At 41.2% G+C, this 14,114-nt stretch overlaps 1 protein-coding gene across 2 annotated transcripts in view; it reads left to right on the forward strand.

Annotated features, from left to right (window-relative positions):
- Window positions 1-3,053: 3,053 nt before the first annotated feature.
- The window catches only part of ldlrap1b (low density lipoprotein receptor adaptor protein 1b), a 48,378-nt gene continuing 37,317 nt past the window's right edge, over window positions 3,054-14,114 (forward strand). For both annotated transcript variants that reach the window (XM_031728108.2, XM_031728109.2), the window contains exon 1: window positions 3,054-3,514. In XM_031728108.2, the coding sequence (XP_031583968.1) occupies window positions 3,430-3,514 (85 nt within the window). In that variant the 5' untranslated portion in view covers window positions 3,054-3,429. The remainder of the gene's footprint in view (window positions 3,515-14,114) is intronic.

Below are 14,114 nucleotides of genomic sequence, written 5' to 3' on the forward strand. Positions count from 1 at the left end.
CCAAAGGGTCCAGTTCAACCCAAGAGATTTCTCGAACAATGTGTAAAGTGCACAAAGGACTTAAATTTTGTGCTTTTGTTTTGCCTTTCTTACTGACAAAGACACCATTTGTGGCCTGGCATACTACACCAAAGTAAGTAAAAGATAAACCAAAACATGACAGAAAACTTCCTGTTTTTCACTATTTTGTGTGGAAGTTTGACTTTCTTTGATTTACTTTAGTGGCATTTCTTTATTATGTAGAAAAACATTGAACTTGCACTTCTTCTTTTTAAGAATCTCAGACATTAAATATGGATACATATAGTTAAACTTCCTTACCCTGACAGAAAGCGGAACATGTTGGAAGTGGTTATAGGTTATTAGGTTATAACCACAAGGTTATATGTTATTTTACCCATCTGAGCCACTTGAGATCAAACTGGGCAGCATGTAAGTTATAATGTAAAATGTGTTTAACAGCTTTGATTTAGTAGTGGCTGATCTGACTTTTAGAAGAAATGTGAAGAATTTCTTTCGGAAACAGAGCTGGAATATGAAGTACTAAAACTAACGTGTTCACATGATTTTAAAGGACTACTTCAGGGAACACTACTGGTTCATCCACAGCTTTAAGAACTCCAGCTTCAAAACTTTCTGTCACTTGCATGAAAAAATCTGTTTTCATGTTAAGAAATAAAAGAAAATTGTGTTAAATAACTTGAGAGACCAAAATTTTCTGTAGAGACAAAATTATTATCAAGTCCGCAGTGGAAAGATGGCTTTCTATTCTAAGCAAAGATTCACTGATGCAAAATGTCCTTTTTGAGGAGAAACCCCCCACGTACTTCCTCCAAACTGCAACAGTTCACTGTAGTGCAGAATACGGGGCCAAATGTTACCTTAAATTAGCCCCAGTAAAATCTTGTGTTTAAACTTTAATAACCACCTCTAGTGAAAACCAGTTTAGCCCAAAATACAAGCTGAGATGGGCAATTTGTGTTGCATGTGGCTGATGGATGTCTGTGGTGTGCTGCAAAAGTTCATGACTGGGCTTTCTGTGCAAAACAGGAATTAAAAGTGTCGGCATGACTGCAAAATGAAAAACAGGCACAGATTTATCCCTCACAACAATAAAGCATTGCAGTTTTGACTCTGTGCTGCATGGAGGAGCGCGCTCACTTTTTGAGAACACTTTGTTTACTTTTTGCTTTAACTACTTTCGTGAGATTAGTGCAAGAAAAAAAAATCACAGTGGTGATATGTAAGATTATAACTTACTCATTTATATAACAAAAAAAACATTTTTGTGTTTCATCCAGGGTTTGGTAACCTGGATGAAAACTTATTTGTATGATGTTTGGATTAAACTACAGTGGGCTTACAAGAATCTGTACATTGGTTACAATCCTCACAGCAATATGTACGCCAAACAAAGACGGAAAAGTCACCAGGACAACTAAGGGGGCAAATTTGGCTGGCTGACTGTTCAGATCCCTCCGCTGGGGGGTGTGGCTGCACTGAGTGAAGTTTTTTCCCCCCCTCAAAGCCAAAAGCACAGGTGTAACAACTCTGTGACTCGCCTTGATGTACCAGAGCAAACCCATCTCCCTATATAACAAACACTCAGTCACAGAATTCCTCATTCCAGATACATCTAGACACATCACACAGACACACCTTAAAGTATGAGTATATATTTTTAACTTGATGTGGTAACAATGTTTCAGTCCATACAAAAACACAGATGACTCACCCATCAGAGCTTTATCTTTCAGGCCTCGCACTCACAGAGTCATAGACGGCACCGCTCAAGTCCAAAGTCCCAGCGGTGTACTCGTCCTCCTCGCTTCTCTCCTTCCTCTTTTCAGCAACAGTTTTTTTGTTTTGCTTGCTAAAGATAATTTAAAATACCACTTCCCCAGCTAATTACTCTGTAAGCCACTTGCCAAAAAAAACTAATAAATTGCTGCATAGTGTAAGTCACCTGGGTTTTTGAGCATTTTGCACAAATGACAGGGAGCAAGGTCAGGAAGTATGAGTAAGATATTTTCCAGCGTCCAGCAAGCATCCATCTATCTATCTATCTATCTATCTATCTATCTATCTATCTATCTATCTATCTATCTATCTATCTATCTATCCATCCATCCATCCATCCATCCATCTGGACATTTCCTGCAATTATAAAACATAAATTTTGTGTTTATTCATCGAAGATTTGCTATTTCTTATTGTTGACTCACTGTAAAGGCCTTTTGATGTTTAAAATTCACTCAAGAGTTGGCAGTTCGTCTTGTAATCGGAAGGTTGCTGGTTCGAGCCCTGGCTCGGACAGTCTCGGTCATTGTGTCCTTGGGCAAGACACTTCACCTACCGCCTACTGGTGATGGCCAGAGGGTCGATGGCGCAATATGGCAGCCTCGCTTCTGTCAGTCTGCCCCAGGGCAGCTGTGGCTACAACTGTAGCTTGCCTCCACCAGTGTGTGAATGTGAGAGTGAATGAATAGTGGAATTGTAAAGTGCTTTGAGGGTCTCGAAAAGCGCTATATAAATGCAATCCATTATTATTATTATTATTATTATTATTATTATTATTATTATTAAAATTATGTAAATAGCTGAATATTAATATATGATTTTATGATCATAATAATAAACTAATAACAATCACCAATCATACCACTGCATTTGGCAACATGTACACTGCAGTTCAAAACGCCACTGGTACTGAATACACAAATAGTAAAATTATACTATTTTGCCTGAGACACACGGCTAGACCTTCCAGGTCAATCGGCTCTAAAATTTGACAGTTTAATGGTTTGTTTTTACTTCCTTAATAGAACGCCAGACAGATATGCCATCTGTCTTCTTACAGTATGTCAGTATGAAGTCTATAAAAGCAAACAAACAAAAATAGAATTCACATTTTTTGACCTCTTGCCTTGTAAGTTGCACATTTTCTAAAGAGGACCTGTGGGCTGGGTTGGAGCCTTTGACGGCCGCTTCTGGCCCCCTAACCATATTTTTGAACCCCCTTTATGAGCAGCCGGCGATCGAAGGATCACATCAGTCATCGCAGAAGACGCGGGGGGGACAGTAGAAACTGTAGGGCGGGTCTTAGAGGGCGTTATTAACAAGAATAACACTAGCACCGCCCGTCCGGGCTGCCAGCGCCGCCGCGGCTACTGTTACTACCTCTCCCACTCGCGTGACTCCACAAGCGGGCGTCACGCACCTTATCCGGTTAATTTACATACTAACACCGCCCAGGGGGACGAACATGGTAATTTACCGTCGGCTGAGAGCTAGTCGTACGAAGGAGGGGAGAGAAGAACAGCTGAAACAAAGTTTAAACGACAGAGGTTTGTTGTAAACCGAGCGGGGTGTTTCGACACGCACACACAGGCGCTCGTCGGGCTCTTTGCCCCACTTTTGGATTACGATATGGACGCTTTGAAATCCGCCGGAAGGGCAATTATACGGAGCCCCAGCATCGCCAAACAGTCCTGGGGTGCGGGCAGACATAAAAGTAAGTATTCGCCGTCTCATTGCACTCATGTGTTATCCAGTAGCTGGTGCTAATTTGGCTACACTAAAGCTAACTTGGCTAAGAGGAGCTAGCCTCCACAAGTAGCTAACTGTACAACCGGTGGTCTCCGAGCGTTACCTAGCTACAGTTGTCGTAGTGGCGTGAACACCTAGCAACCCGAATAGTTTCACATCAGGTCGGAAACGTTTAGTGAGGGGTTTGAACTTGACACTGAAACTGACAGGAGCTCGTAAACTGACTCCCTGTGTGGCTCGGAGTAACAAGTTCAGCCTCCACGCCGGCTCCCTGCCCACTCCGCTGAGTTTATTTTGGAAGAGGAGCGCAGACGAGACATGACAAAAGTTTGAGGAGTGCTGCTGTTTTTCCGCCACGTCGCTCAGACGCGCTCGGAAACGTGCAGGAGAGGCTCGGTGGGAGCTAAAACACTGTAATCTGGACTTTAAGGAGGCAGGAGCAGGCACGGAGAGATGAGCGTTCTCCTTCCTGGCAAGCCTTTACAAGCCCTGCAACTCACTCTGTTGCTAGGCGATGCACACCGGGAAACACAAAAATGAAGAGGCTGTGTTAAGGGGGGGATTCTTCAAACACCATGGAGGTGTCTTTAGGATGCACCATGATGATGATGCTCTGCAATCATCGCATGCATGCTCAGCTGCCTTGCACAAAGAGTGGGGGGTACCCCCTGCTCCCCATGCCTCTCTGGCTTTTTTTTAATTTTGTTTCACAGACAATGGAGCTGTTGGCTTGACCGTGCTTACACGTGCCAGACCAATCGATGCTTTGTTTTGGGAGTGATGCATAATCAGCAGGGTCCTTCCACATGGGACCCGGCAGCAGCTACGCATACCCGTCCGATGAATAATCGATCAGCTCAGCTGATAATGGAGTTTCCCCTGCATGTGAAATCTGTGGCAGAGGTCTCACCTCTGAGTCTTTTTCAGAGGTTTCGAGTTTTATCTCGATGTTTTTAAAAATGGGAAAAGTTGGCAGAACTCCTGATGAGTCCCTTTTAATGCTTTAAGATTTTAACGGTCTTACAGAGGTGTAGAAATGATAAGCAAATGATCACACCATGAAATTGGTTTAAATGCATTATATTTGTAGACATGACAGAATAAAGTAATCCTGAAACCAAGAACTTTGTTAGAAATCCTTGATTACTTTCGGTCACTGTGGTGTAAAATACACAAAATGCTGGATGTACAGCTACATCTTACATATATATGATAAAATTCAGGTCTGCATCAGTAAACTACTCACTATTGTTAGACTTGGCCTGTGGTTCGACAGACTCTAGCTCCACCGTCCGGAACAACAGCTGGAGATAGTAGTCCTTGCTCTTCTTTGAAGATCTGTTGTGAGCTGGAAGGTCACTCTAACCAGAACCTGGAGCAGGTGGAGTGCTGGTTCAGGTGCCCCTAAACTGAGCAAATGAAGGACTACAGGTAAAAACTATACTTTAAGCTGGTGGAGTCTGAGTTGATCCACAGGTTGAGATATTAGCTCCGTTATCTACTCTCCCATTTACAGTATGATTTGTTCATGTATTTAAGAAAGCTACATCATTTATTGAATTCTGGGAAGTTAGCTAGTTCTTGTTAGGATTTGTCTGGAGGGATTGTGAACCTTCAAGTCTAATTTCACCATGTGGGACTGGCAGCAGCTTAAATAAGTTCTAACACTTTTTTTTGCCTACATCATGATACTGGGCTCATCCTTTAGGCGTGATCGCTTCTGTCTTAAAATGTTTTTTGAATATAATTATATTTGAACACCTATCAGTGTGCCTTGCTTTTAGTATAATGCTGCGTAATCCTGTCTTTCCTGTGGGACCAGGAACTGAGTTTATGGCACCAGCTAAGCATCTCACATTAAATACTGTAATTACTGATATTTAAATATAATCATTATTTATCACTCTTGTCTCGGTGAGTGATTACCCACTCTCAGCGAGCTCTGCACTTTCCTATCGTTGCTACCACACTGATAGTCATTAACCTAGCCCCTTGCTTTACAGCTTTACTGTTCTAACATGACAGTAAATAAACCCCACATTGAGCAACTGAACTGTAAACATAATGAAACAAACAGAAAATATAATAGATATAAAGTGGGCGTAATATTTTAGCCAGTGTCCATACTCCAGAGTTAGTATACTGTAACTCTGAATGCAACAATATCAATCAGCAGTTGCAGGTTATAGCAGATGCATACAATATAAATGGGTACTGTGAAATTATACTTGCTTAATCTACAAAATAGGAGTGAAATAAAAAAAATTCTTTAATACAAAAAGGAATAAGCTCATAAACTCAAAATATCTTAGCATAATTTCTAGTTTGTGTGTTTGTGTTAAGAGACAGACATCTTTGTTTTTGTTTGCTTGAATCTGCCCCATACACCGCACAGTGAGAGTATTGTTTGTGAATGCAGTCGCTGGAGTGCTTATCGCTTCTAACAGCCAAAGAGGAGGACTGCAACCTATATCTGGAATCCAGTAAAATTATTTTTGAAACCTACCACGACACCTTCTTATTTTTTCCTGTCTGTGCATGACAAACCGTGAGCTTGCTCTTCTTTAATGATGTTAGATAGTGTTAGAAGATCAAACCTGATGTTCACAGCCACCACCCAGTTTGAAGTGAATATACGACCAAAGCAAAATTGGTTTCATTTATCTCGCCCAACATGTATTTCTGTCAATTCACATCAAGTTTTGTCGCTTTAATGTGTCCCATACACCACATGGAAACCTTTTATTAACATCTGAGCACTCACCTGAAGTTATTAATCACTATGGAGCCTTCAAACTGTACACTGTTCTTGGATACACAAACACCAGAAACCGCATCCAGATAAGTCTCAAGATCTCAGTTTCTGTCACGTTGATGTACCCCATATACTGTACAGCTGTCTGAACAGCACCACCGATTTAGATCTTTAATCACTACAAGAGACTCGGTCATGGAGGGCTGTTACTGCGCTGTTTTCAACCACACAAACACTGGAAACCAAATTAGATATCCACCGAACTCAAAATCTAAACACAATACGTACCAAAATAATAACGCTGCTAAATTAAGATTTTGAAGGTAAGAGTTCAAACCACAGGTCTTTGTTCTTACTAATGCATATGTTACATTTTTAGAAACAAGTATGTGTATCTTTACTCATTAGTGTGGTTAAAAAGAAAAAACCCTGAACATAAGTAAGTATACTTTAAACTTTGTGTTAAGTTGAAGGCATTTCTCACACAGTGTAGTCAGCCTTTTTGGAGCAGCTGTTTATAAGGTTTGATTCTTTCACCCACATTACCGTTTTATTTGGGGTTCCTGTTTTTGTGTATGATCAAACAATGCGTCACCTTCCCCTTTTTTTCCAATCTGTTAATATAATCTTACACTTGGCTGTTTTGGTGCTGTGAGTAAAAAGCAACTTGTGTCATCCTGTGGTGTCGATAGCTTCTCTAAAGTGTACCCTGTTTTTAAAAATGACATTAATGCAGGGTAAGAATTAAAGGTTCACTTAATCTCGTGCCCTCTGGCTTGGATTGTATTGCCTTAAAGGCACAACATTTCAGTCTTTATATGCAATTAGGGGCAAAGTTTTGCCTTTTTACAGTCTTGTTCCTCCTGTCTGTGGGCTTGGCCTTGTCAGAGCAGCCTATTCACAGCATTGGTATGCATCAACACTGCATTCCTCTTCTCCTACTGTCAGTGGTAGATCATAACAGGTGCTGTTATTGTTTTCATTAAGCTCCCGTATCTTTGAATGCTTGCTGTTTGTCAGGCTTTTAGAATAGCCTGACGTCAGTGCTTGCTTCGTTCCCTTTGCCCTGCTTTTTGCACTCGTTTCCTGCATAACTTTAAAGAGCATGCTTTCTTTTTTGGCTGAAAATGCTTTCCTGCGCTGCCCTCTCATTACATCCACATAGTTTGGATTTTTTTCCAGATAGATGGTGGAGTGGTATGTAACATTAGACATCTTTTTAGGTCACGAAAGCATGTGTGAGTGAGACAGGAAATCCCCACCTATACGACTAGGTGTCGTTTACAACCTATACGACATTTTCTTCTCATGGTCAAGAGGTTGTCTCCTCTGAGGTTATTAATACTGAAACCGCTAGATTACCGAATGTCTGAGTTGACCAGACTTGTGTGTGAGAGTGTGGACTACGTTTCATTTAAGACCTTTATGTGTAAACCAAAGTTGATGTTGATCAAAGTTTTCATGATGTGTATTTCTACACCTTTTTCAGATAGCAGTACTGCATGTTAAACTGTTTTTTTTTTCGGGTTGATGTCAGCTGCCTTGTTAGTTTGAGGAAGCCGCTCGACTCATGAGTCAGTTGCTTGTAGATCCACATAAAGCAGGAACAACTTGAAGTAGTTGCTTTCTGTTGGAGTTTATCAGTCTCTCACATCAACTTCATTGTGACTGATGATTGCACTGAATTTTTTTCTCTACACTTACAAGTAGTTATGGCAACCAAATGGGCAACCTAGAAACTTTTGTAAATCTCTCCTAGTGAGAGACAACCTGTCTCCAAAGAAGTGCGGTCTGACTTGAACGACTGCAATCCCTCTAAGATGGATCAGTAAAGGTTTGCATCTAACTGCGGAGGAATTTATTTATTTTTTCAGATCTCCGAGGTTCTGTCTGGACTGTGAATACAGAATTTATAAAATAATATGAGTTTTTGTTTATGCAGATGGTAACAGGCTAGTTAATCGTTGTGTTATTGCAAGCAGATTGCATGCAATTGCATTTAATCACAGACTGATACGAGACTGTCTTGTTGCCAATTTATTGCCGACTTTATGCATCAAAATAGGATTGAAGACAGCACCTGACATGCCTGTCTTTAAAACAACCATTTAAAAGGCAATGTGATCAGAAGTTTATTCCACATGTCACAATAATCCTGGTTGTAACAGGGTCTCTAACCAGTGTGAGTGTAGCCAGGTTTAGGTCTGGACTTTGCTGGGCCATTGCAGCACCCTGATTCTTTTCTTCTTCGGCCATGCTGAAAGAGATTTTCAAGTTATTGCTGCTAACGCAATACAAGATACTGACTCATTAATCAGTGTCCAAAAGTGGTTTTAAACATATTTTAGTGATCAATATATAATTGTCTGTATTGGGTGTGGTGAGTAAAGGCATGACCTCAGACACCACCCATGTTTATGTAAGAGGGTGGTGCGCCAAGTTATCAGCCAAACCTGGCGAGCTGTTTCCATAAACTGTAAAAGTACCATCATCCCTGCTCTGGCCCTGGTCACCCGGTGCCATGTCCCCTATGCAAAGTCATCCAAAAGTATCTGCCAGGCTGTAATAGAGATCACATCCTGCTGGCTTCCTTTATGGAGTGTAAAGTCCTTACTGATTTACAGCCCTGTTATCTGTATCTATAAGCTGCTTCTGTGTTTGGTCATGTGTGAGCATTTGCTGGTAGAGCTGCACAGCTATGCTTCGTCACTGTTTCTCCCAGAGAATGATTTTAAAAATAGATGCTGTCAGGGAAATAGATGAAGATAAATTATTGGACTTAAACATGATATTTAGTGCTGGTGAAGCCGGCTGGTTTGAGTTTGTGATCAGAAAAGTAGAACTTTTTGTATGTGGTGTTATTTTGGACTAACCACTTTTAGTTCTCCAAAGTGTGTGTTTTAATTGAAAGCATAAATCTATTTATGGCGGAAAAGCTAGAAAATGAAGTCTTGAGTCACTAACTCTGTCTTTTGTTTCATGTTCTATTTTAAATAATAGGATGTAACACATTTACACCTGCTTTTCACAGTGCAGGCTGCTTCCACTTTACTCTGTCATTCCGAGACACCAGTAAGGACGTCTGGGTCTAAACAGCATGACTTGGAGGAAAGAAATAGTTCATGTAATCTCCTTTAGCCATATGTCTAGACATATGGTCAGTGTTGCTTTGGTTCAATGTTAGTAGGCCCTGTTGGTGCTTAATAAACACCACTTGAGGCAAGAAGAGAGCCTACAATACCAATTAAGTGTATTTGGATAGCCTTTTCTTTGTTAGCAGTTTAGTCTTCCAGTCCACAGTTACAGCTCCTTCTATTTAATCTGTCGAGCAACGGTGTCAGTAATACTTAAATAGCTACTCGAGTCCTCAAGCATTACTGTGCACCTACAGTAGAGACAGTCCTCCTTTCTGTAACTTGACTGAGTGTATCTGTAATGATTTATGGATCTCGTTTGAGTGTTCAGCCAGGAGGAAGGAATCAAACACCCTGCCTTTCCCCACCCCCTCCATCCCTGTTCAGCATCAGCACAATCCTCAAATTTCACGCTTCCTCTTTACCATTAACTCATTCTATATATGAAGTCTGTGAGACTGCAAAGAGGATTATTTATGAATGTGAAGCTATTTTCACACAACACTGCAGCCCTGAACTTTTCTTGGCTTTACCTGTCAGAGCTGTCCTGGAGGAAACACTGGGCAGTGAATAATTACATTCTTCCATCAGAGTGTTTTTAAATGACTTGTTTTGTCCACCCAGCAGTCCAAAATCTAAAGAGTCACTATTCTGTCCCGTGGTCCTCGGCCTCATGTCCAGTTTGGCTGCTGAACCTGAATTTTTCTTACTGGTTAACAATCCAAGGCTCATAAAGGAAATTACTTCACCTGCTTTGCATCTGTATGAACTTGTTTCTTCCCAAGATTTGTCTCGTTCCTCCTGGGAGGCTCATGTCTTTAAGATTAGTTATCATTTGCTTTGGTTTGACTGTTGCTTTAGTTTAAGGCACATGTGGGGTTCAGGTTTTCGCAGATTCATTGGATCTGTTTGGTTTATATCTTTGGTTTATAACTGTGACCTTTTATTAAATCTAAACTTTTTGGAAAACTGTTGCTGTGGTGAAAACGCCTCAGGATTGCTCAGTCCTGCTTGGATCTGCGTTTCTGTGTTGGTGCCAGAAATTGAAAGAAATCTGCAAAGAAACACCCAAATGCACTGGAGTCGAAGTGCAGCGAGTACACTTGTAGAGGGGTTGACCTGCATACTGCTTAAATTTCAGGGTCATGGTGTAGATCTGTGGTCCCGGGTGTAAAATGCTGACGTGTTTTAAAAGAGACAAACATCCATCTGCACTTTAGGCAGACTTTACTCGATTATCTTACTCTGTTGTTTTGCTGTGGATGAGCCATCCATCCCACACCTAGGTTTTTCAAAACAATTACAGCACATTGTTGTTGGATATAAAACCTCCAACCTGTTCTTTTGAGTGAGAGCTACTGGGAAAAAGCTGCCTGCACTTTGGTGCTATGAGCCCTAAGCAAGAAAAAAGAAACTGAAACTCTATGCAAAGGAGTAGAGTGCAATCAATCTAACCAACTGCTGAAACTGTCGGCTGGGAAGTTTCTGTTCTTTACAGATAAGTGTCCAAACCACAACACCAAGGCAGACAAAACAGACTCGATAGAAGCACAATAAAATAAGATAATCATGGTTTTTGAATCTTGAGATGCTGGCGTCCTTTTAAACACAGCTCCAGTTTGCTTCAAAGTTCAGTTATGAATAAATGATTGCACATTCCAATATCACACCTTTAATGCACGTGATCTTTAGTGTATGAGAGCATTTTCTAAATGCAGTGGTTATATCTTTTTATTTGGATATGTTTATTTGAATGAGTCCATTTTAACATAGGCCTGTTTTCATACCTGCTCGGGCTCATTTGTGCGCAAATGAGATAAAAATGAATCCTTGTGAGGAGAAAACTTCAATTTATGAGGAAGCCAAGAATCCAGTCCACAAAGTTGTTCTAAAGACCTGTTGGTTGAAATATGAGGCTGAACTCGCACAAGAAAAATCAAGTAACATTAGCTTAGTGTATGTGTAGTGTATGTAGGGGTCAGGCACACTCTGTTTTCCTTCAAATTTCTCACCTCACCAGTTTTTCAAGGATTTTTAACATGCCTGATGTAAGAGCAACCTGTCTTTAATAATTTAGAGATTTGGTGGTATATTTATCTGCATAGACTACAAGATGCACCGTGCATCCCTCGATTTTGTGGAGACTGCATCGCTTTCAGTGAGAATGATTTGAGCTGTGTTGGAGTGCAGCCGCTCCTGTTAGCCGTGACTCCGCGCAGAGCGCTTTAAGGATCACTTTCATAACCCAGATTCCCGCTGAGAGTACATTCTGGCCTCAGCTGGTCATCCGCTGTAATCCCTGACTGGCATGACCTTTCATTTCTCCTCTCATCTCCTCACTTTCCTTCATTGAGTGGATTTGGCCAATACTGAGTGACATGTGTCTCAATGTTAAGGCATCAACTATAAGACTCTTATTTTCTGCAAATCCTTCTCTTCACACTGAACGTTGTTTCAGATGGGCCTGAAAATTAAACGCTGATGGCTGCACGCTCATGCAACACGTGCGCTGTCTGATATTGATTATGATTATTATGATTAACCTGCAGGTTTAGAGGATGAAAGTAGAGAAGCCTCTTGAAGCTCAGGGACTGAGACAGACGAGGTCACATGCTGATGGGCTAAATGGATCCTCGCTGACTGTTCATTTGATCCCGTTTCGTATCGATTGCTCCCTTAGTGAACTGGTCTGTTTATGCCTCTGTGGTCATTTGTGCTTAATGGTTTTATTTGTGGATGTCACATAGTCTTTGACCTGGGTTTTCAGTCATTTGTTAAACAGTTTCCACTGAAGCTGGAGCTCAAAGGAAGACGGGACAATAGTAGCGGATCAGTTTTTGTACGCGGCCGGGACGGACAATGATAATTGTCCCATGTGGACTAACACAGTTTTTCCCTTTGACTAACACTCAGTCTTTCTTTTCTTAACAATGCTCCCTCTCAGCCTTTTCCCATAACGCCCAGCTCTGTGAGCAATGGTTTTACTCTACGCTTGGAATCAAAAGGCTGAACAAAACATATTGGCTTAGATGTAGAACTTTTTTTTTGGGGGGGGGGGGGCACACTTAGAAGTTGAGTGTTTCTTTCTCAACAAGCTCTGGGCTTTTGTCTCTGTTTGTAGCTTCAGGCGTCTTTCCTCGCGTGAGTCAGCAGTTTCTAAATTAGCCCAGAAAGTCCTGATCGGAATCTAATAATGCTGGAATTGGGCTTTTTTTGCACGCGTCTTGTTGCTGTGAGATAAAAAAAAAAAGGTCATCTCACAACAGGTATGGGTCACTTGAGGTGTCAAAGGATCCATGTTACACTATTTTCTCACAAGTTTAAGATTTTGTAATTGGAGCACAGGTATTAATGCATGAGATGGTGAGGCATTTTTGAATTTTTTACTTTAAGTAAAACAGTGAATATTAATCACTTTGCTATTATTCAAAGCTGCACAGAGGAAGCTGGTCCTGGCATTCATGCAGCTCTTACTTTGACATGTTTCAGCCAGTTTAGAATGGTAAACTGACCCAGTCTTATGGCGATGTTACTCCCCAATGACCTTGGTCTCCTGATGCAGCTTTGACTCAGCAGAAGCTGCTCAGGAACAGTTTGAGGGTTAAGCTTGATTCTTGGAGGACCCACACCGCAACCTGGAGGACCCAAAGGATCAGAGATGGGATTGAGGGATGTGCTCTGTAGGTAGGGGGATTAAGTGCAACCAGTTAATATAGTGCTATTCACCCACCACTTAAATAATAAATGATGCCACCTGCGATTGATTCACTCATGGACAGTCCTCTGTCTAATTTAGTAAGGCGCTGCTAATCAGCGTGTACCTGCGCTTCCCATCTCTTTTTCCTGTTGGCTGGCTTGGAGGCCCGGGTTGTTCCTGTGGCGCTTTGTGACATTTATTCAGCTTGTTCTCCAGAGACGACCTGCAGTTGAATGTACTCTGCAGTGAGCTCACCGAAGCTACAGAAGAGAACAAGTACTACTGCAGAAATTGTGGATTTGTAGTTTATCTGGGAGATGAGAAACTGGATGTTATTTTTCTTTTTTTGGTATAAAATATTTGGCAAATAAAATATGTCAGTGGATTTGCGTTTATTTAATAAGTCACTACAGGCCGTGTGCTTTCATTGAGGACACCACAGTATATGTGCTTTGATTAATGGCTATTTTTTATTATTCCTGCAGATCTTAAAACTATAAACATGACTATGTGTAAATGAGGCACATCGTGGTGACAGGCTGTAGTGTGTGTTTTTTAAAGTCAGTCCATGTGCAGTCTGCATGTGATGTTTTTATAAATTTTCATCATGCGTGTGAATAAATGGGCTTTGAAGATTGAATCTGACTGTTAAACTGCTGTGTTTGGCCCTTTTTATTTAATTTGTTGTACAGAATCATGTTAATCATGGTGGTGTAAATGCTCCCTGACATTTTGCAGCAGACGTCTGTGCCAGTTTGTTTGGGTTGACAGCTGGCTTTGACTTCCCTCGCTGTCTGTAGAGCAGTGGTGTTTAACAGCACCTCTGTTAAACCCTGATTGTCTGGGAGGACCATATGAAAGGCAGCCAGGCAGTGCAGCCTTTCCCAGTATCCCAGAGTGACGCACATCTCCAACCAAAGCAAGACCTGAAACCCTGTGGGTTGCCAGATTTTTATTTATTTATTTTTTTCCTGTGCAG

Source organism: Oreochromis aureus, linkage group 19 (assembly GCF_013358895.1).
Source record: "Oreochromis aureus strain Israel breed Guangdong linkage group 19, ZZ_aureus, whole genome shotgun sequence".
Classification (NCBI taxonomy): domain Eukaryota; kingdom Metazoa; phylum Chordata; class Actinopteri; order Cichliformes; family Cichlidae; genus Oreochromis; species Oreochromis aureus.